Source organism: Haliotis cracherodii, unplaced genomic scaffold (genome assembly GCF_022045235.1).
Source record: "Haliotis cracherodii isolate W230 unplaced genomic scaffold, xgHalCrac1.p SCAF_4, whole genome shotgun sequence".
NCBI classification, from domain to species: Eukaryota; Metazoa; Mollusca; class Gastropoda; order Lepetellida; family Haliotidae; genus Haliotis; species Haliotis cracherodii.
In genome coordinates, this window is record NW_027266297.1 from 782103 (window position 1) to 805658 (window position 23556).

General features: G+C 43.9%; 2 protein-coding genes across 2 annotated transcripts; one reads left to right on the forward strand and one right to left on the reverse strand.

Moving 5' to 3' along the window:
* Positions 1-131: 131 nt before the first annotated feature.
* Positions 132-12876, reverse strand: LOC139478759 (hydroxysteroid dehydrogenase-like protein 2). Its single transcript, XM_071261371.1, has 8 exons — positions 12749-12876; positions 10524-10687; positions 9691-9904; positions 7660-7763; positions 6242-6343; positions 2768-2968; positions 2340-2549; positions 132-832 (listed from the first exon to the last, which is right to left on the reverse strand). Exons 1-8 carry the CDS (start codon positions 12763-12765, stop codon positions 591-593), a joined length of 1254 nt encoding a protein of 417 aa, XP_071117472.1. The 5' UTR covers positions 12766-12876; the 3' UTR covers positions 132-590.
* A 245-nt stretch (positions 12877-13121) lies between these two features.
* Positions 13122-22483, forward strand: LOC139478794 (sterol carrier protein 2-like). Its single transcript, XM_071261420.1, has 5 exons — positions 13122-13219; positions 13598-13717; positions 14801-15028; positions 15742-16518; positions 21545-22483. The coding sequence occupies exons 2-5, from the start codon at positions 13612-13614 to the stop codon at positions 21706-21708; spliced, it is 1275 nt and encodes a 424-aa protein (XP_071117521.1). The 5' UTR covers positions 13122-13219; positions 13598-13611; the 3' UTR covers positions 21709-22483.
* Positions 22484-23556: the final 1073 nt, after the last annotated feature.

Below are 23556 nucleotides of genomic sequence, written 5' to 3' on the forward strand. Positions count from 1 at the left end.
CAAGTTGGCAACACAGAACACAGCCAAGCAAATAGTACATGTACTTCTGACTTCTGAATACAACGTCACATGTAAACCGGCTCTCACACTTCACAATTAAACGAAAAGGACTCCTGAGACAACAGAACACAGACAGTAACAGTAACTTTATTACAAATTACATGTACTTGAAACAGTATAAAAATAAATACAATTTGCAAATTGATCGTGGAAGTCCTGGCAATTCCCTGACCACAGCATGCTGTGATTCATACAAACACTGCATGTTACAATACTCCTTGAAACAAGCTTGAAACATAACAGCCAGAATGAGGAGCCTGATACAAGAACCTGACTCTGTCAACTGAAGCAGACAACGACATGTTCACCATTCTCACTCACTCGTATTTACACTGACATTTCTCAATCAAAATTTCACTGCCTTGTTTTTGCTCACAGTTCCACTAATCACTTGTAGATAATGTCATGTAACTCTAGTACACTGTATGGACGTCATATTTGTACACTGTACCGTCATGTCACTAGTACACTGTACCGACATGTCACTAGTACACTGTACCGACATGTCACTAGTACACTGTACCGACATGTCACAACTTGGCCCGTGTTTTACTCATGAGTTTCTCCAGCTTCATGGCCATGCCCATGTCTCCCTTGATCTTCAGCTTGCCGGACATGAAGGCGTTGGTGGCGTTCAGCTGGCCTGCAAACATCTTGTTGAAGTCGTCACTGTCCAGCGTCATGGTGCACTGGGAGCCGTCCGGAGCCTCCCCCTCCCCCACAGACCCCTCCCCCGTCTTCAGATCGAGGTACCAGCTGCCTTCATGGGCTCCTGCAAAGGTCAGTCATAGTCAGTGGTGAAGTGTTGAAAGGTTAATGAATAAACTGCAAGTGGTTCTGTGCCATTTGATTAGCTAACCAAGCAATTTGTGTTTCCATACACACACCCTCCACCCAAAAGGCCACTGTTGTATCCTGACTGGCTGATAACGGAATGGGCAGGGCACGTGCTGCATTACTGCGCTGAACGATGTCAATGATTACATGTATATTGTTTTGTGTTCATGGTTAAATGTGCTGCCTGGGAAGTTTCATGTGATGCTTTTGCATAAATAGAGTTATAAATTGTCAATGTTACATATTTCAGTAATATGGTGTGTCACATTGATCATATTAGAGGAAAGGTCAAAGTTCACCACTATGAGTCATACAGCAATGCCATTAAAATCTGATCTTCGTTCTCGCCACGGCTAAGCAAAGATCTGAGAACATCCTATAATAGGTCACGCCACCTTACGCAGTCAAATTACAAAAAATGACAAGTTAACATTTGCCTATAAGAAAGCAGTTTTCTGGAGCTTTACAACACTAGTACCAAACTGTGGACTTCCATATCTGATGACGATTTGAAAAATATTCTGACAAAGTTCACGATTCAAACTGAAAACTGAAACAAAGAAAATTCTGGAATGTCTAATTGATGCCTGAGATTGTACAGCAGTACTTCCCACGAGCTATGGAAAGTCTCTTCCATTTCAAACGTTAATCCCATTAAAATGAGAGATAGACGATGATTTGGCGGAATCTGTCGTACAGCCCATAAAAAAAACCTGTCACTCAGAATACCCAGAGTTTACCTTTTCGAGGTTGCATGACATGAGAACATTGTGACTGTCACTTTCTTGATCTGGTAAGTGACGCTCTTTGGTTACAGATGATTTAATGAGACTGGGCACACTGTGGTTGAAGGGAAATGTGACAGTAAGCCCTATTGAGAGTAAAACGTCAACCCTTCACTCCAGCATCTACAAACCACTGCCTTCACTCCAGCATCTACAAACCACTGCCTTCACTCCAGCATCTACAAACCACCGTCCTCGTCACACATCGCTGTGATCAGAGTCTCAAGATGCAGGCGGCAAGACACCTACTGTTTTATCATGTTGTAAGTGGCCGGCAAGATTGTGGCCGGCACCTACGGTAACTCACATGACTGGATAATGGACCCTTGGTCTAACTGTATCATACTATCAGATTTAACTTGTTTTGTGACAGGTGATAAGATGAAGCTAGTCCAAGAAGTTATCAAGTCATATTCTGCAATACATTCCAAAATTAGTTAAATGTAAATATCTTTTACATTTGTACACTTATCCTGCATTACTCCTTACTGCATTCACTGCTCACCTTATGACAAGAAGAAGGAACAGCGTAATGGCGATGTTTCTGGGTGAAGAAATAAACAGCATGTAACTAGACGTGGGCTTCAGACTCGTGGCCAAGTCCAAGGCGGATACGATCAGGTGTAAATTCGTGGCACTCCTAGTTAGTGTACGAACCTGTGAGTTTGAACTGGAAGATGCCATTTACACTGTCAACCAGGTCCTTGCCGAGCATTGACTCAATCATCTGGAATGTTTGGCCGGGGTTGCCAGCGCCCCCTGATGGCGAGGCTGCAAACTTGGGCTTGAGTCCCTGCTGGGCCATTTGGTCGTGCAGGCTCTCCGGGGTCTTGCCGTCCAGGAAGAAGTCCGGCAACAGCTGGGATCCTGAAACATCCAGATATACAGTCCTGAATGAAGGGCCCCTGTATCATGTGGAAGCTGACACGGACATAGGAACAACCCAACTCAGTGAGTGAGTGAGTGAGTGATGACACATGCTAGTTGTGACACAAGCAATGATTGAAAAGAAATGGTCAAATATGACAACAGGTCAAACAACTGCACAAACAACGGCTGTATGGACAGATCTGCCCTGTCGTTACCTGGCACGCAGGAGTACTGGTCGATGTCTTTAACTCCCGCTTCAGCAAGGACCTCGTCGTCAATGGCGAAGTTGCCGGTGTAAGACTTGCTGTCTTTGCACAGCATCACATATGCGGCATCGCTCATGATGTCTGCCTTTCGACACTGAGTGGCCACACCGTCTCCCCCACCCAGCATCTCCATAGCTGCAGTCAGGATGGCTGAAATGACATATTGATATCTGAGAAACAAACAGACAGACAGTCTCCATCAAGAATCATATATTCATTAATATTTGTCACTATGTTATACTTTGGACAAGCTTTTATGACATTTGAGGTTTCCTAACACTGCCATAACACATTCACCCTTACAGTACAACAGACAGGTGTCGAGACTCGGCGTTTATAATAACATCGAAAGTGTCTGATATACATGTATCAACATGATCACCATAGGAAACATGATCTATAAGTATTAAGTGTATCATAATGAGGTAAGTATCATATCGTAGATAAGAGTCAAGTTGTTTCATATTATGAGGTAAGTATCAAGCTGTTTCATATTGTAGATAATTGTCAAGTTGTTTCATATTATGAGGTAAGTATCAAGCTGTTTCATATCGTAGATAAGTGTCAAGTTGTTTCATATCATGAGGTAAGCATCAAGATGTTTCATATCGTAGATAAGTGTCAAGTTGTTTCATATCATGAGATAAGCATCAAGCTGTTTCATATCGTAGATAATTGTCAAGTTGTTTCATATTATGAGGTAAGTGTCAAGATGTTTCATATCGTAGATAAGTGTCAAGTTGTTTCATATCATGAGGTAAGCTTCAAGCTGTTTCATATCGTAGATAATTGTCAAGTTGTTTCATATCGTAGATAAGTGTCAAGTTGTTTCATATCATGAGGTAAGGTTCAAGCTGTTTCATTTTGTAGATAAGTGAAAATCTGTTTCATATCGAGAGGTAAGTGTCAAGCTGTTTCATATCGTGAAGTAAGCCTCAAGCTGTTTCATATCGTGAAGTAAGCCTCAAGCTGTTTCATATCGTGAGGTAAGTGTCAAGCTGTTTCATATCGAAAGGTAAGTGTCAAGCTGTTTCATATCGAGAGGTAAGTGTCAAGCTGTTTCAATCATGAAGTAAGCCTCAAGCTGTTTCTTATCGAGAGGTAAGGGTCAAGCTGTTTGATATCGTAGATAAGTGTCAAGTTGTTTCATATCATGAGGTAAGTATCAAGCTGTTTCATATCGTAACTAATTGTCAAGTTGTTTCATATCATGAGGTAAGCGTCAAGCTGTTTCATATTGTAGATAAGAGTCAAGTTGTTTCATATCATTTGTAAGCGTCAAGCTGTTTCATATTGTAGATAATTGTCAAGTTGTTTCATATTATGAGGTAAGTATCAAGCTGTTTCATATCGTAGATAAGTGTCAAGTTGTTTCATATCATGAGGTAAGCGTCAAGATGTTTCATATCGTAGATAAGTGTCAAGTTGTTTCATATCATGAGGTAAGCTTCAAGCTGTTTCATATCGTAGATAATTGTCAAGTTGTTTCATATCGTAGATAAGTGTCAAGTTGTTTCATATCATGAGGTAAGGTTCAAGCTGTTTCATATTGTAGATAATTGTCAAGTTGTTTCATATTATGAGGTAAGTATCAAGCTGTTTCATATCGTAGATAAGTGTCAAGTTGTTTCATATCATGAGGTAAGCATCAAGATGTTTCATATCGTAGATAAGTGTCAAGTTGTTTCATATCATGAGATAAGCATCAAGCTGTTTCATATCGTAGATAATTGTCAAGTTGTTTCATATTATGAGGTAAGTGTCAAGATGTTTCATATCGTAGATAAGTGTCAAGTTGTTTCATATCATGAGGTAAGCTTCAAGCTGTTTCATATCGTAGATAATTGTCAAGTTGTTTCATATCGTAGATAAGTGTCAAGTTGTTTCATATCATGAGGTAAGGTTCAAGCTGTTTCATTTTGTAGATAAGTGAAAATCTGTTTCATATCGAGAGGTAAGTGTCAAGCTGTTTCATATCGTGAAGTAAGCCTCAAGCTGTTTCATATCGTGAAGTAAGCCTCAAGCTGTTTCATATCGTGAAGTAAGCCTCAAGCTGTTTCATATCGAGAGGTAAGTGTCAAGCTGTTTCATATCGAAAGGTAAGTGTCAAGCTGTTTCATATCGAGAGGTAAGTGTCAAGCTGTTTCAATCATGAAGTAAGCCTCAAGCTGTTTCTTATCGAGAGGTAAGGGTCAAGCTGTTTGATATCGTAGATAAGTGTCAAGTTGTTTCATATCATGAGGTAAGTATCAAGCTGTTTCATATCGTAACTAATTGTCAAGTTGTTTCATATCATGAGGTAAGCGTCAAGCTGTTTCATATTGTAGATAAGAGTCAAGTTGTATCATATTATGAGGTAAGTATCAAGCTGTTTCATATCGTAGATAAGTGTCAAGTTGTTTCATATCATGAGGTAAGCGTCAAGCTGTTTCATATTGTAGATAAGAGTCAAGTTGTTTCATATCATTTGTAAGCGTCAAGCTGTTTCATATTGTAGATAATTGTCAAGTTGTTTCATATTATGAGGTAAGTATCAAGCTGTTTCATATCGTAGATAAGTGTCAAGTTGTTTCATATCATGAGGTAAGCGTCAAGATGTTTCATATCGTAGATAAGTGTCAAGTTGTTTCATATCATGAGGTAAGCTTCAAGCTGTTTCATATCGTAGATAATTGTCAAGTTGTTTCATATCGTAGATAAGTGTCAAGTTGTTTCATATCATGAGGTAAGGTTCAAGCTGTTTCATTTTGTAGATAAGTGAAAATCTGTTTCATATCGAGAGGTAAGTGTCAAGCTGTTTCATATCGTGAAGTAAGCCTCAAGCTGTTTCATATCGTGAGGTAAGCCTCAAGCTGTTTCATATCGAGAGGTAAGTGTCAAGCTGTTTCATATCGAGAGGTAAGTGTCAAGCTGTTTCATATCGAGAGGTAAGTGTCAAGCTGTTTCATATCGTGAAGTAAGCCTCAAGCTGTTTCATATCAAGAGGTAAGTGTCAAGCTGTTTCATATCGAGAGGTAAGTGTCAAGCTGTTTCATATCGAGAGGTAAGTGTCATGCTGTTTCATATCGAGAGGTAAGTGTCAAGTTGTTTCATGTCGTGAAGTAAGCCTCAAGCTGTTTCTTATCGAGAGGTAAGGGTCAAGCTGTTTCATATCGAGAGGTAGGCTCAAGCTGTTTCATATCGTGAGGTAAGTGTCAAGCTGTTTCATATCATGAGGTAAGTGTCAAGCTGTTTCATATCGTGAAGTAAGCCTCAAGCTGTTTCTTATCGAGAGGTAAGCGTCAAGCTGCACTGATGTTTTTGCGTTGATGATGACATTCGAGCAGTTACTGTCAGGGAGTGGGGCCAGCAGATCCCTGACAGGGCTCCCTGACATGACAGAGGTGTCTCAGGCTCCCTGATACAGGTGAATCCTTCACATACCTGTTCTTGGCCACAGCGCATTCACTGCCACACCGTCAGCTTTAAACTCTTCCGCCATCCCCAGCACACACATGGACATGCCATACTTGGCCATCGTGTAGGCTGGAACAAACAGCTAAACTAACCAACAGATATATTGTGATGACAAATGTTTTGTTTGTTTGTTTCTTGTTTAATGCCACACTCAGCAATATTCCAGCTATATGGCGGTGGTCTGTAAATAATCAAGTCTGGACCCGACAATCCAGTGATTGACATCATGAGCATTGATCTACGCAACTGGGATATGATGACATGCATCAACCAAGTCAGCGATCCTGACCACCCAATCTCGTTAGTCGCTGAATTGCTGAAGATCAATTCTAACCTAGGCCTTCACTGGTGAGAAATGTTTTGAACATGTTGAATATGCAGTGCCACCAACTTTCTCAACTAGATATATATCGCTCAAGACAATATAACAGCCATTGGCTGGATGTGTGTTTACGAGAATCATTATTTGACCAAATGTCAAGGTCAGATGAATCACCATGTCAGAAGACAACATGAGTGAGTGAGTGAGTGACTTGGGTTTAATGCTGCTTTGTATTTCAACCCCAGTGTGTCAGTTTACCCATGGCAAAAAACAGATCACAATGTTTCAGTTGGAGCATTGGCGGCAGCTACAATTTGTTCATCTTCCTGAGGCAAGAGAGTTCACTGACTAAAAAAAGTCCAGTTTCCACCCTTGCCGAAACTAGGCTGGTATTATGGAGTTAAATGTTGGCTGGACTAACGAGTCTATGCACAGTCTAATCAAGTTCGCGCACTGAAATCGAAATCCGGTTCATACACTGCCGTGTAGATTACGGTCAATTGCATTATTTGCAAAGCATGTGCACCGCCAACTCGTTGTCAACAGATATTTTCCAAATCTTTTCATGTTTTTAATCAAGGTGCTCACGTGATTTGATGCACTTTGCGATGTAAGACCCATTTTATCACAACATAGATCTTGATTATCGATCAGATCATCTTGACTGGGTGCCACCATTTTGTGTGAAGCAAACGCAAGTGATATGAGAGGTGGAATCTGATTGGTCCATAGGAGAGGATTAGAAGGGACATAACTGGTAATGGCCACTGGTGGCGCTACGATCGAGCCCAGTAATTCCAACCTAGTTCGGCAAGGGTGGAAACTGGACTTTTATAGTCAGTTAACTCTCTTGCCCTGGGAAGATGCAATTTGTTGTGCAGAGTTGTCTCCCTGTAGTGTGCCATGACCATGTGTTGAAAGGTTTTAATCTCAGAACCTTGGTGTGTCAGCACCCTATCCATGTTTGTGAGTATTAAGTATTAAACATCCACAACCTGTTTCACAGTTAGCTGACACACAGTGATTGCCCGGAAGCCGCCTGTCTAACAACTTTCACCCTTACCAACATGTCCCTTGAACCACAGGGGGTTGAGGTTGAGCGGTGGGCTGAGGTTCAGGATGTGTGGGTTGTTGCCCTTCTTCAGATAAGGCAGACACACTCGAGAACTGAATGAGAAATAATACTTCAACATCAAGCTCATTGCCTCAATGTATGTTAAACTCAATAATAGGCTAACTACCTACAGGGGAACCTTGATGACCCAAACAGTGCAATTCTGGTGACATTGTTAACATTAGAAAATGTCCTGATTATAGAATCTAGGTATGTAATAACACATTTCTGTGTTTCACTGTTTCCATTTGTGTTTACTTAATCTCGGACTCCAAACTCAAAGGCAGGACCATAGGGAAGACATTGTGATATTGTTGCTTAAACGAAAACAATGCCATAGTCAACAGTTGTGGGAAAACAATCTTAACAAAACACTTTGGTCTGCATCTACAAGCCGACATGCTAAACTGGAGACAGAATTAATCAAAAATATTCAAATTGTAAATTTGTTTTCTTCTGTTTCAAATCATGTATCTGGGTGGAGGAACAATTGCCATGGTAACATGCCATTACAGGAGAAACAGGTCAGTGAAAGCAGCATCACTCTGCCAGCATTTTTAGCATCACCTGTGTGGAACCCATTTGTTTAAAGACACCAGGACTGTTTTTCATGTCAGACATTTAAACATTGCTTCTAATGCCACCTAATTCTCACTGGTCTGCTGCTGAGTTGCAAAACCCATACAAGTCCCCCGACACAGACATTGTGACGTCTTGCTGGGATGTCACGAGCTTGCAACCCAACAACTGACTGTTGTCACACTTTGGTTACACACAACAGCTTACTATAGATTTCATTGTTACACAAAACACTTCCTCAAATAATAATTGATAAATGAAAGTAAGTATCGATCAATTCGATCCATGTGACACAAGTTTGGTGTTTAGGACATTACGAGCTGTCCATGTGACATCACCTTGTGACATCGCCTTGTGACATCACCTTGTGACAACACCTTGTGACATCGCCTTGTGACATCGCCTACACCTTGTGACATCACCTTGTGACATCGCCTACACCTTGTGACATCACCTACACCTTGTGACATCGCCTACACCTTGTGACATCGCCTACACCTTCTAGTGACATCGCCTACACCTTCCAGTGACATCGCCTACACCTTCCAGAGACATCACCTAGTGACATCGCCTTGTGACATCACCTACACCTTCCAGTGACATCACCTTGTGACATCGCCTACACCTTCTAGTGACATCGCCTACACCTTGTGACATCGCCTACACCTTCTAAGGACATCGCCTACACCCTGTGACATCGCCTACACCTTCCAGTGACATCGCCTACACCTTCTAGAGACATCACCTTGTGACATCACCTACACCTTCAAGAGACATCGCCTACACCTTCTAGTGACATCACCTTGTGACATCGCCTACACCTTCTAGTGACATCACCTTGTGACATCCCCTACACCTTCTAGTGACATCGCCTACACTTTCTAGTGACATCACCTTGTGACACTGACTACACCTTCTAGAGACATCTTGTGACATGGCCTACACCTTCTAGTGATATCGCCTTGTGACTTCGCCTACACCTTCTAGAGACATCACCTTGTGACATCGCCTACACCTTCTAGTGACATTGCCTACACCTTCCAGTGACTTTGCCTCCACCTTCTAGTGACATCACCTACACCTAGTGACATCACCTTCTTGTGACATCGCCTACACCTTCTACTGACACCACCTACACCTTCAAGTGACATTGCCTATACCTTCTAGTGACAACGCCTACACCTACAAGTGACATCACCTTCTTGTGACAACGCTTACACCTTCTAGTGACATCGCCTACACCTTCTAATGACATCGCCTACACCTTCTAGTGACATTGCCTCCACCTTCTAGTGACACCGCCTACACCTTCTAGTGACATTGCCTACACCTTCTAGTGACATTGCCTACACCTTCTTGTGACATCGCCTCCACCTTCTGATGACATCGCCAGCATCTCACCACATGTAGGTTCCTCGTGCATTGATCCCATTCATCAGGTCGTATTTCTTCATGGGAGTCTCTAGAGTGCCCGTCAGACTAATAGCACTGGCGTTGTTCACCAAGATGTCGATGCCACCAAACTTTTTGACTGTCTCTTCCACGGCCTTGACAACGGACTCCTCGTACCGGATGTCTACTACACACGGCAGACACTTCCCGCCAGCCGCCTCCACTGAAACCACAACATGAATCATGACAACACCACATACAGTGAAACCAGCAGTAGAAACTAACATTATGTCCACTAGTCCTCATAATGATAATATATAGCAAAATCCCTGGCAAATACCTACTAGTCCTTATGATACGCTTAATTATTGGGCACTTTGGCAAGGACTATAGGACTAGTGCCAATTTCTACCACTGGAAACCACAAGATGATTCATGAACATATAAAGTATTTCACAAACTGGGACTCATGTTGACATTCCAGTTTTATTTGAAATAAAGTATTGATTGAAAGAGATATTTAGGAAGATGCATGCCGTTTTAATCATGTTTATGCCCTATGAAGTACAAAAATCATGCAAAACTATCCCGAATTAAGTATCACGATAACAATATATATAATTGGGATATCACGATACAAAAATCTCCCAGGATAAATAGTTCAAAGCTTATGAACTTTGGCTTACTATAGACGGTTCACATTTGCAAGTAATAAAATATTGAAGAAGACAAATAGTGACTAGGCTTGCGAAATAGTCAAGTCTTGCATTGTCCAAGATTTCTTCATCTTTAAGAATTCTTTAAAAAAAATGCTAACACAGTTCCTCATTCTTTTGTTGTACCTTCTTTGGCAGCGGTGTAAATGGTGCCAGGCAGCTTTGGGTGTGGTTCGGCTGTCTTGGCTGCAATAACGATGTTGGCTCCATCTCGGGCAGCCTTCAGAGCAATGGCTTTACCAATACCCCGACTAGCCCCTGTGATGAAGATTGTCTTCCCAACCAATTTCCTGTAAGCATACAGAACATAACTTCAGATCAAATTTGTTTATATGTTGTTTGATGCCAAGCTCAGCAATATTCCATCTGTATGGTGGTCTGTAAACAATCGAGTCTTGACAAGACAACCAAGTGATTGACATCCTGAGCATTGATCAACGCAATTGGGATACCATGACATGTGTAGCAGGGTGTGGAGTCATCTCACAGACAACATCGGGTCAACTGCAGTATTTGGGTCCCCACTTCGGGGGTTTCCGTAAGGCAACCGCTGCCTTTGGCAGTTTCAGTACAGAAGCTGCGGAAGGCAGCTTCGCTTACATATAAGCGCGCACGATAAGCGTATATATAAGCATGCCGAAATCCGTTAGGAGACATATTTTAGCAAAAAGGACCCCAAAAATGAGCTGGACGTGAAAAGTATGGTCTAAAACTCCGCCCCTGTGGGGTCGAGAGTTTTACGATAGAAAGTGAAGCCGAATTATTGTACTGTCAACTTCTTGTTGTTTGTGGGCGGGACATAAATGACGTAAGACGTCACGTGTCTGATCATGTGACTTTCCTTATATGGACTCGTTACTACGAAAGCAACTTCGCTCATAACTTGTAAATTCATAAAGTGTGGCTTGTACAAATAAACAGAGTCGACTTGGCGTACAGTGAAGACATCTTTGCATAGGTATGGGGCGAATGCGGGAATGTATGACAATCATTTTGTTCAAAACATTATCAGAAAAGAAATATTTCAGTTGTTCAATTGATCAGTTTCTAAGTTCACCGGCCGTGTTTACATTTATTAAACTTAGGAAGCAAAATGATCGTTTAAGAAAAAGATGAAAAAGAAGCAGAAAAAGCAGAGCTAGGTCTATATGGATCCACAGACTTAGGTCCTAGAATCTATATGACAGTCAAAACGAATTCAACGTTTCAAATGATTTGTTTGAATGAGAAAGTATCTATCGATGATCATTTTCCTATGAAAATTCACATGCTTTCATGAATGAAGTTATACCATATTGCGATTTATTTGAAAATGGGGGATCCTCCCCCTTTACCCCCTGTATTTTTCTTTAAAAATGTCATCAAGGTGGGGTTGTACCTGCCTTGAACCCCGCTGTGTTGTTCCCCAAACAAAATATATTGTTTAAGTAACAGAATGAACTTACCGTCGTGCGATTTATTTGATAAAAGGGGGGTGTAATCCCCCTTTACCCCCCATTTTTACTTTAATATTTCGACAAGGAGGGACAAACCCCCCTTGTACCCCCCGTGTGTTGTCTGTGTAAGAAAATACTGAACTGCAGACAGCGTTCGGTAGAAAAATGGCGGCCAACAAATCCTCTCGCTTCGACTGTAAATAACGAACTGCGCATGGGTGGAACGTTTTTCATTCGACAACTTCTGTAATTACGTAAAAACGTTCCTTCCGAAGTGGGGACCCAAATACTGCAGTCTACCCGACAACATCCTTACCTTGTCAGCTTGCTGACGGTGTTAACCTCTTTTGTCATGTGGACAAGGCGTCCGACTTCTGATCAGAAGGTCTGTGGTTCGAATCCCATCATGGGAATCGGAAATTTTATAGTCGCTACACATGCATAAACCGAATCACCGTGCCTGAACACCCAATACTGTGAGGACCACTATTCTAACCCAGATCTCCACTGGAGGAGACAAGCATGGGTTGCTGAAGACCACTCTTCTAACCCAGATCTTCATGGGAGGAGACAAGCAGGGGTTGCTGAAGACCACTATTCTAACCCAGATCTTCAGGGGCAGAGACAAGCATGGGTTGCTGAAGACCACTATTCTAAACCAATCCAGATTAAAGCTGCACACAATATTCTGTGATGACTCTTACAGCAGAAGTTTTATAACTGACTTAAGGTGTCAGACAACAGCATGCATCAGTGCTCATGCTCTCAATCTGCTGTCTGCTGCTGACAGGTTTCAAAATGAAAAAAAGACGAGCAATGCAGTGCAGGCCACATCAACGTCACAGTCACAGTCACAGTCACAGTCATCACAAACACCATGTATGAACCTAGGATTGAAACAAATGGAACAATTACCCTGTGTTTGCTGCCATTTTGAGGTGCACCAAGGTAGCGTGTAAGCGAACTGTAGTTCAACCGTGTTATTTAGTCGACTGTGCACACCACACGACGGTAGATACTAAACTGCTGAACTTTGGACTGTCTGCTAGCTACCGGAAGTGAGTAGTGAAATGTTAAAAAGTTAAACCTTCCCAGGAAAATGAAAAATAAATTGCATATGTAAATAATGAATAAATCATTCATACCTTCTAAATATGCTTTACATCTGCAATATTCAATCAGATTATATTTGATAAACATACTAATGTTAACAACAATATGATTTTGGGACATTCATTGTATTATCATTTCGATTTAAATCTCCCGATCTAGTTTTGGATGTGTGGTATAAACAAATGGCATGTGCTTGTTTGACAGGGAAAATAATTGTGGTTTTGGACTTTGATCAGCCTTGGAACTAGGTTGAGTGTCTGATATAAGACCAAGGTATGTGTCCTCCATTAAACGGCTGACAAGTTATGATGGCACGATCAGTCAAAAAGGGATAGCAGATAAATGCTTCTTGATAACATCAACAATTTTCAAAATATATGTTTACAGATACATGTATTTATTTATAGAGATCAAATCGATCAGTACATCACTATGTAATCTGTAGTTTACTAAGATGAATAAATACTGATGCACGTTCATAACTTAATTAATCAGACAATATTATTATAAATTAGAGTTACCACCATTTACCCTAATGCAATCTTTTGGAGCAAGAAGTGATGGTGTCAAACAGAAACAGATTTTAAAGAATTTTCCATAGAATATTCCAGGAAATCTTTCAGGAACTGATTCAGTAAAGTTATTATGCAGGTGAGCGTGTGGAGATGTCAACCAATGGGAGTCCAGCGTATGTTGTGGGCGTGGGGATGACCAAGTTCCACAAGCCCCTCAGCAAGCAATGGGACTACCCTGATATGGCCAGGGAGGCAGGTACGAGCTGACCAGCACTTGTCATTGTAACACATGATAGATAAGTCCCGTGACTTCCCGTGAAGATCAGCATTAGAATTGGTCTTCAGCAGAGCTACAGATTATTAGCGTAAAATACCCCCCAAAAATATTCAAAATTCAATTCAGAAACACAAGTAGCAACCCATGCTTGTCTCCCCCTGTGAAGATCCGTGTTAGAACTGTCTTCAGCAACCCATGCTTGTCGTAAGAGGCCACCTACGGAGTCAGGTGGTCAGGCTGACTGACTTAGTTGATGCATGTCATTGTATCCAAGTTGCATACATCAATGCTCATGATGTCAATCACTGGATTGTCTGGTCCAGACTTGATTATTTACAGACTGCCATCATATAGCTGAAATATTGCTGAGTGTGGCATTGAACAACAACAAAAAACAACATTATAGATAAGTAGCATTGATGTATTCAGTCCGTGCCAAACACTTATGATTTTACAAACTCCAAGTTGTATTTTGTTATTATTTTCAGTAGATATTAGGGGCGTTCGGGTAGCCTAGTGGTTAAAGCGTTCGCTCGTCACGCCAAAGATCCGGGTTCGATTCCCGACATGGGTACAATGAGTGAAACCCATTTCTGGTGTACCCCGCCATGATATTGCTGGAATATTGCTAAAAGTGGCGTAAAATCATACTCACTCACTCACTCAGTAGATATTAAGGTTAGTGTGTGGCCTCATCAGGGATTTATCTAGACTGCTCAGGAGCTGATATTAGGCTGGACATCTGCAGCAAATGTCAGTAATACTTCCCAAATTGGAATTAATCATTTCCCAATTCATGTTTATATTGTTATGACTAATATCCTGGCTTTGTTGAGGTGACTTGTATTTCCATGGTAGCAGGACCAGGAGAGAAGAAGAGGCTTTAATGTTTACTGTTACGTTTATACAGCATTGAATGTACCGTTATATACAATACCTAGGAATTGAAGAAAACAAGAACTTAAGGCTGATATCATTACTCTGTTCTGACTGTATCTTGCAATTGAGTGTCCGTGTCTCATCACTGACTGACTTTGTCATGACTGTTGAGGTTGTCTCCAGGTACAGCTGCACTGAGAGATGCTGGTATTCCCTACAGCAAGGTGAAGGCCGTAGTGGCCAGCTACTGCTACGGCGAGCCGACCAGTGGACAGCGGGCAGTGTACGAGCTCGGCCTCAGCGGTGTTCCTGTGTTCAATGTCAACAACAACTGTTCCTCGGGGTCCACGGCGCTCATGATGGCTCGGCGCCTGGTTCAGAGCGGGGTGGAGGACTGTGTGTTGGCCCTCGGTGAGTTACACACATTCCACTGTCACATCAAGATGTTTCCTGAACCTTTCCCTTGCCAGCATTTACTCATGTATTTATTTTTTATTGACCGTGGGTACATTGCCATTTAGATTTGAAAGAAGAGCTGAACAAATAATTTTTTGTTCAGATCAGTTGTTCCTGGACTTACAGAATTGTGCTGGGAAGTTGGCCCAGAGAAGTTTGCCATCATACCATGGGTTTATCTAAACTTTCTCAGAGGCAGATATTTGCCCTCAAGTCAGTCAGTATGAGTTCCCAATTGAATTAAATATTCCCAAATTCCTCAGAATTTACAAAAATAAGAACATTAAGAAAATCCAATTTATAACAGTATCATAATATTTACCCAATTTCCCTGCCAAGGGAACTGAGTTTTGAATCCTAGATAATTCCCTGCATACTGTGACAGCATGGGTCTACACTGGTCTACATTTGTCTACACCTGTCTACACCAGTCTACACCAGTCTACACTGGTCTACACCAGTCTACACTGGTACACACTGGTGTACACTGGTCTACACTGGTCCACACTGGTCCACACTGGTCCACACAGGTCTACACTGGTCTACCAGACAAAGATTTGATCAGTTCCAGACCCCCATCATGCACCAGGGAACCTACTCCCTCCTCCCTCCCTCAGGTCAAACATTCCGACAAATGTCCAGAAAGGATCAATATTATTGTGTTCCAGGGTTTGAGAAGATGGAGGGTGGATTGTCGGAGCGATACACTGACCGCATATCACCAGTGGGGCGACATATGGACCACATGGTGAATCTCGGAGCGACACCTGGTGTCGTCCAGCCTAGGATGAACAACATGACTTCTGATGTTATCAAACTCTTTGCATATGCAGCCAGAGAATACATGCAGAAATACCCCGACGTCAAGATGGAGGATCTGGTGAACATCGCTTTCAAGAACAGGAAACATGGCCTCAATAACCCCTATGCATCTCTGCCGAAGTTGCCGCCTAAAGAGGTGATTGGCAAGAAGATGATGCTGTGTTACCCCTTGACGTTCTGGATGACAGCGCCCACAGCAGATGGCAGCGCGGCAGCCATTGTGTGCAGCGAGGCCTTCATGAAGACAAACAACCTTGAGAACAAAGCTGTGGAGATCATTGCACAGCACATGGTCACCGATCTCCCCTCCTCCTTTGAGAAGAGCTACATTGACCTGTCTGGAGTGGGAATGGCGAGAACGGCGGCAGAGCGTTGCTATGCTGACAGCGGGCTGCGACCTCGAGACGTGGATGTGCTGGAGGTCCACGACTGCTTTTCCAGTAATGAGCTGTTGATGTACGAGGCTCTGCAGCTTGCTCCTCCTGGCCGGGGCTCGGATCTCATCAGGAACTCCTCATGGAGGCGGAATGCAAATGGGGGTGACATCTGTGTCCTGAATGACCGCTGGGTGGTGAATCCGTCAGGAGGCCTGGAGTCCAAGGGTCACCCTATCGGGGCTACAGGTGAGACTTGAAGGACCATTGTTTAGGGTTACGCTATCAGGGCTACAGGTGAGACTTGAAGGGCCATTGTGTACCCTATTGGGGCTACAGGTGAGACTTGAAGGGCCATTGTGTACCCTATTGGGGCTACAGGTGAGACTTGAAGGACCATTGTTTAGGGTTACCCTATCAGGGCTACAGGTGAGACTTGAAGGGCCATTGTGTACCCTATCGGGGCTACAGGTGAGACTTGAAGGGCCATTGTGTACCCTATCAGGGGCTACAGGTGAGACTTGAAGGGCCATTGTGTAGGGTCACCCTATCGGGGCTACAGGTGAGACTTGAAGGACCATTGTGTACCCTATCGGGGCTACCGGTGAGACTTGAAGGGCCATTGTGTACCCTATCAGGGGCTACAGGTGAGACTTGAAGGGCCATTGTGTAGGGTCACCCTATCGGGGCTACAGGTGAGACTTGAAGGGCTATTGTTAAGGGTCACCCTATCGGGGCTACAGGTGAGACGTGAAGGGCTATTGTTAAGGGTCACCCTATCGGGGCTACAGGTGAGACGTGAAGGGCCATTGTGTAGGGTCACCCTATCGGGGCTACAGGTGAGACGTGAAGGGCTATTGTTTAGGGTCACCCTATCGGGGCTACAGGTGAGACTTGAAGGGCCATTGTTTAGGGTCACCCTATCCGGGGCTACAGGTGAGACGTGAAGGGCCATTGTGTAGGGTCACCCTATCAGGACTACAGGTGAGACTTGAAGGACCATTGTGTACCCTATTAGGGCTACAGGTGAGACGTGAAGGGCCATTGTTTAGGGTCACCCTATCGTGGCTACAGGTGAGACGTGAAGGGCCATTGTTTAGGGTCACCCTATCGGGGCTACAGGTGAGACTTGAAGGGCCGTTGTTTAGGGTCACCCTATCGGCGCTACAGGTGAGACTTGAAGGGCTATTGTTAAGGGTCACTCTATCTGGGCTACAGGTGAGACGTGAAGGGCCATTGCTTAGGGACACGCTATTGGGGCTACAGGTGAAACTTGAAGGACCATTGTGTACCCTATCAGGGCTACAGGTGAGACTTGAAGGGCCATTGTTTAGGGTCACCCTATCGGGGCTACAGGTGAGACTTGAAGGGCCATTGTTTAAGGTCACCCTATCGGGGCTACAGGTGAGACTTGAAGGGCCATTGTTTAGGGTCACGCTATCAGGGCTACAGGTGAGACTTGAAGGACCATTGTGTAGGGACACCCTATCGGGGCTACAGGTGAGACGTGAAGGGCTATTGTGTAGGGTCATGCTATCGGGGCTACAGGTGAGACTTGAAGGGCCATTGTGTAGGGTCACGCTATCAGGGCTACAGGTGAGACTTGAAGGACCATTGTGTAGGGTCACCCTATCGGGGCTACAGGTGAGACTTGAAAGGCTATTGTGTAGGGTCACGCTATCGGGGCTACGGGTGAGACTTGAAGGGCCATTGTGTAGGGTCACGCTATCGGGGCTACAGGTGAGACTTGAAGGGCCATTGTGTAGGGTCATCCTATCGGGGCTACAGGTGAGACGTGAAGGACCATTGTGTACCCTATCGGGGCTACAGGTGAGACTTGAAGGACCATTGTGTAGGGTCACCCTATCGGAGTTACAGGTGAGACTTGAAGGACCATTGTGTACCCTATTAGGGCTACAGGTGAGACGTGAAGGGCCATTGTTTAGGCTCACCCTATCGGGACTACAGTTGAGACTTGAAGGGCTATTGTTTAGGGTCACCCTATCGGGGCTACAGGTGAGACTTGAAGGACCATTGTTTAGGGTCACCCTATCGGGGCTACAGGTGAGACTTGAAGGACCATTGTTTAGGGTCACCCTATCAGGGCTACAGGTGAAACAGGTGAGACTTGAAAGGCCATTGTGTAGGGTCACCCTATCGGGGCTACAGGTGAGACTTGAAGGACCATTGTTTAGGGTCACCCTATCGGGGCTACAGGTGAGACTTGAAGGACCATTGTTTAGGGTCACCCTATCAGGGCTACAGGTGAAACAGGTGAGACTTGAAAGGCCATTGTTTAGGGTCACCCTATCGGGGCTACAGGTGAGACTTGAAGGACCATTGTTTAGGGTCACCCTATCGGGGCTACAGGTGAGACTTGAAGGACCATTGTTTAGGGTTACGCTATCAGGGCTACAGGTGAGACTTGAAGGGCCATTGTGTACCCTATTGGGGCTACAGGTGAGACTTGAAGGGCCATTGTGTACCCTATTGGGGCTACAGGTGAGACTTGAAGGGCCATTGTGTACCCTATTGGGGCTACAGGTGAGACTTGAAGGGCCATTGTTTAGGGTCACCCTATCGGGGCTACAGGTGAGACTTGAAGGACCATTGTGTAGGGTCACCCTATCCGGGCTACAGGTGAGACTTGAAGGGCCATTGTTTAGGGTCACCCTGTCAGGGCAACAGGTGAGACTTGAAGGGCCATTGTGTACCCTATCGGGGCTACAGGTGAGACTTGAAGGGCCATTGTGTAGGGTCACCCTATCGGGGCTACGGGTGAGACTTGAAGGGCCATTGTGTACTCTATCAGGGCTACAGGTGAGACTTGAAAGGCCATTGTTTAGGGTCACGCTATCGGGACTACAGGTGAGACTTGAAGGACCATTGTTTAGGGTCACCCTATCGGGGCTACAGGTGAGACTTGAAGGGCCATTGTGTAGGGTCAACCTATCGGGGCTACAGGTGAGACGTGAAGGACCATTGTGTACCCTATCGGGGCTACAGGTGAGACTTGAAGGACCATTGTGTAGGGTCACCCTATCGGGGCTACAGGTGAGACTTGAAGGACCATTGTGTACCTTATTAGGGCTACAGGTGAGACATGAAGGGCCATTGTTTAGGCTCACCCTATCGGGACTACAGTTGAGACTTGAAGGGCTATTGTTTAGGGTCACCCTATCGGGGCTACAGGTGAGACTTGAAGGACCATTGTTTAGGGTCACCCTATCGGGGCTACAGGTGAGACTTGAAGGACCATTGTTTAGGGTCACCCTATCAGGGCTACAGGTGAAACAGGTGAGACTTGAAAGGCCATTGTGTAGGGTCACCCTATCGGGGCTACAGGTGAGACTTGAAGGACCATTGTTTAGGGTCACCCTATCGGGGCTACAGGTGAGACTTGAAGGACCATTGTTTAGGGTTACGCTATCAGGGCTACAGGTGAGACTTGAAGGGCCATTGTGTACCCTATTGGGGCTACAGGTGAGACTTGAAGGACCATTGTTTAGGGTTACGCTATCAGGGCTACAGGTGAGACTTGAAGGGCCATTGTGTACCCTATTGGGGCTACAGGTGAGACTTGAAGGGCCATTGTGTACCCTATTGGGGCTACAGGTGAGACTTGAAGGGCCATTGTTTAGGGTCACCCTATCGGGGCTACAGGTGAGACTTGAAGGACCATTGTTTAGGGTCACCCTATCGGGGCTACAGGTGAGACTTGAAGGACCATTGTTTAGGGTCACCCTATCAGGGCTACAGGTGAAACAGGTGAGACTTGAAAGGCCATTGTGTAGGGTCACCCTATCGGGGCTACAGGTGAGACTTGAAGGACCATTGTTTAGGGTCACCCTATCGGGGCTACAGGTGAGACTTGAAGGACCATTGTTTAGGGTTACGCTATCAGGGCTACAGGTGAGACTTGAAGGGCCATTGTGTACCCTATTGGGGCTACAGGTGAGACTTGAAGGACCATTGTTTAGGGTTACGCTATCAGGGCTACAGGTGAGACTTGAAGGGCCATTGTGTACCCTATTGGGGCTACAGGTGAGACTTGAAGGGCCATTGTGTACCCTATTGGGGCTACAGGTGAGACTTGAAGGGCCATTGTTTAGGGTCACCCTATCGGGGCTACAGGTGAGACTTGAAGGACCATTGTTTAGGGTCACCCTATCGGGGCTACAGGTGAGACTTGAAGGGCCATTGTTTAGGGTCACCCTGTCAGGGCTACAGGTGAGACTTGAAGGGCCATTGTGTACCCTATCGGGGCTACAGGTGAGACTTGAAGGGCCATTGTGTAGGGTCACCCTATCGGGGCTACAGGTGAGACTTGAAGGGCCATTGTGTACTCTATCGGGGCTACAGGTGAGACTTGAAGGGCCATTGTTTAGGGTCACCCTGTCAGGGCTACAGGTGAGACTTGAAGGGCCATTGTGTACCCTATCGGGGCTACAGGTGAGACTTGAAGGGCCATTGTGTAGGGTCACCCTATCGGGGCTACAGGTGAGACTTGAAGGGCCATTGTGTACTCTATCGGGGCTACAGGTGAGACTTGAAAGGCCATTGTTTAGGGTCACGCTATCGGGACTACAGGTGAGACTTGAAGGACCATTGTGTACCCTATCGGGGCTACAGGTGAGACTTGAAGGGCCATTGTGTAGGGTCACCCTATCGGGGCTACAGGTGAGACTTGAAGGGCTATTGTTTAGGGTCACCCTATCAGGGCTACAGGTGAGACTTGAAGGGCCATTGTGTAGGGTCACGCTATCGGGATTACAGGTGAGACTTGAAGGGCCATAGTGAAATATAGTGTGAGAGATATGATTGGTGAAATCTTGTGAACCCCATCAACCTGGCAGAATCTTTATAAGCACTATGTCAGTGGTCCCCACATCTTCAACTATGAATAAGTCAATATTATACATGGGAGATTTGAAGGGTCATATTTTTACAAAGAAATTGGTAGAATATCGTATGTATTGTGAAACTTAAAGAAAAGAAAATGTTAAGATGACTTGATACTTCTGTCACCTTTAGGTGTTAATATCGACAATCTGTCATAAACAAGGGATAACTCGGTATATTTTCGAAAGTCCCCAGAATTTGATGAGGTCTCATTGTAATAATATCTTGTCATTTTAAAATAGGTTTGAATGTTTAGCTCATCTTGCCATATGTCAGTTTACTATGTGCCAGTTGTCAGACCGCCTCCATTGTGTAATGAATGCAGCTGATGAATGTATTCTGTCATCTGAGTTTAATGTCCTGTTTTGTAAAGGTCTGGCGCAGTGTGCCGAGTTGTCATGGCAACTACGAGGGGAGGCCGGGAAACGCCAGGTGGATGGGGCAAGGGTTGCTATGCAACACAACTTCGGCATCGGTGGCGCTGCAGTGGTGACAATGTACAGGAAATATGGGCAGCAGTTGACCTCCAAGCTGTGACGCCGCGCCAGACGGAGGACATGGCAACATTCAGGGATAATATTGTATGAGCTGCATGAATGAAGTGATCTTCTTTTCTCCTACCTGACACCTGTTTCAACTGATTATGTACATGACTGATATGGCTGAATAATGTTTGATGTCATTTGACCAGTGTTGCTTGTCTGGTGCTGTGAACGTCTGTGTTGTATTCAGAGACAATAGTATGGAATATTTAGTTCATTTCTTCACACTTCCTGTAGACCTGGTGAAGTCTCTTTGGCAATTAATATTTTATTAATATTAATATTTCTCAAGAATTTGTTACCAAGGAGATAACTCCTGACCTAAGATTGGCATTATTGTAACTAAACCCCATGAAGTCATAAAATCTCCCTCATTGCCTCTGTGTGCACAATGTGACCAGCAAGTCTTTTTCTTGTGATTGTTTATGTTACAAATGACCAACCCTTAATCGGGTTTCAGATCTATCAAAGATCAAATGAAGATCTTAACAATAACACGTGTCTCGGCTGCTGAGATGTCTCTCATAAGCTAAAAGTAATTTATTTTCATACAACCACAAAATCGGTTTATTCCAAATGCCAGTCCTTCTGTGAAGCACACATCTGATGACCGAGATCAGGGGACCAGACAGTCCCCCCAAAGCGTCCATCACACCGTACTACGTGGGATGACAGTGATGAGGAGGAAGCCACGCCAACTCTTGCTCCATGACTTGACACCAAATATACCAAGGAAACATGTTGATAGAGTCCGGACAATTACAAATAAAGCTGTGATATACTTGTGTGGTGTCTGCTGTTGTTGATAGTGTCCTCTAAGTGCCAACTGGTTCAGTGTTTGAAATAATCTTAAAACCCAACAACAGTCAGTCAGGTGACCCATAAATGTTGCCTGCCAATCTTCAAAGTTAACAGGCCACATTCAGATATTGAAAAATCGCAAAAAGAAAGAGACAGGTCGCGTCTTGATTTAGTTGAAATAATGCTAACAATTACTTGAGAATCTAGGAGGACTTATGATAAACTGAACACGTGAGTTGGCTAAAAATTAGATGTCAGACAGTCGGGCAGTTGGAGGAAAATTTCCTGCAGCCCGACAGAATTCATCAATAGTCAATCTGAACAAAAATTAACATAAATTGAAAGAAATGTAAGCGCAACACTGAATGAGCTTGTTAAGCTTAAGACACATCTGTGACGTCATTGTATTGTGTGAACACTCCATTGTTTTTCAGGAATGGATAACAGTTCAATTAATTTGCTCTTGGAATTAACAGAACTATTTTTTAAATATTTTGACAAGAGAATGATTTCAAATTTTGTCAGAAAATGTGGACATGTTTGTGGACAAGTAATTGTCAACCTCCGCTACGGAGACATGAAGGTATGGTGTGAAATTAACTATTAAACATTTCATAATTTTGCATAACGCTTAAAAGCTCAAACGTAATATGCATATGTATCTAATGTTGTGTTAGAGCAGCTACCTATAAGAGATGTTCATATTTACAGCAATAAGATAAACCTTCAGGTAAACATGTATACATATCCTTGTTCGGGGCTCTATATTTCCCATAATCCCCATCAGCATGTATATTTACAATATTCAAGCAAATGACTAGGACTAGGACTGCACAAAATTATGAAGAGCCGTCTCCTATGCAGTGTAAATGTCAGCTCGTGACGGAGCTTGGTGCACGTGCAACAGCGGCAGAGTATGCATCCCTCTTGCATCCCACAAGGGCAACTCACACAGTATAAAACACACTACAAAGAGCCCTGGTTTATTTTTCAAATATTCTCCACAAGAGAATATTTTGTCAATGTAGGGATGTGTTTTAAG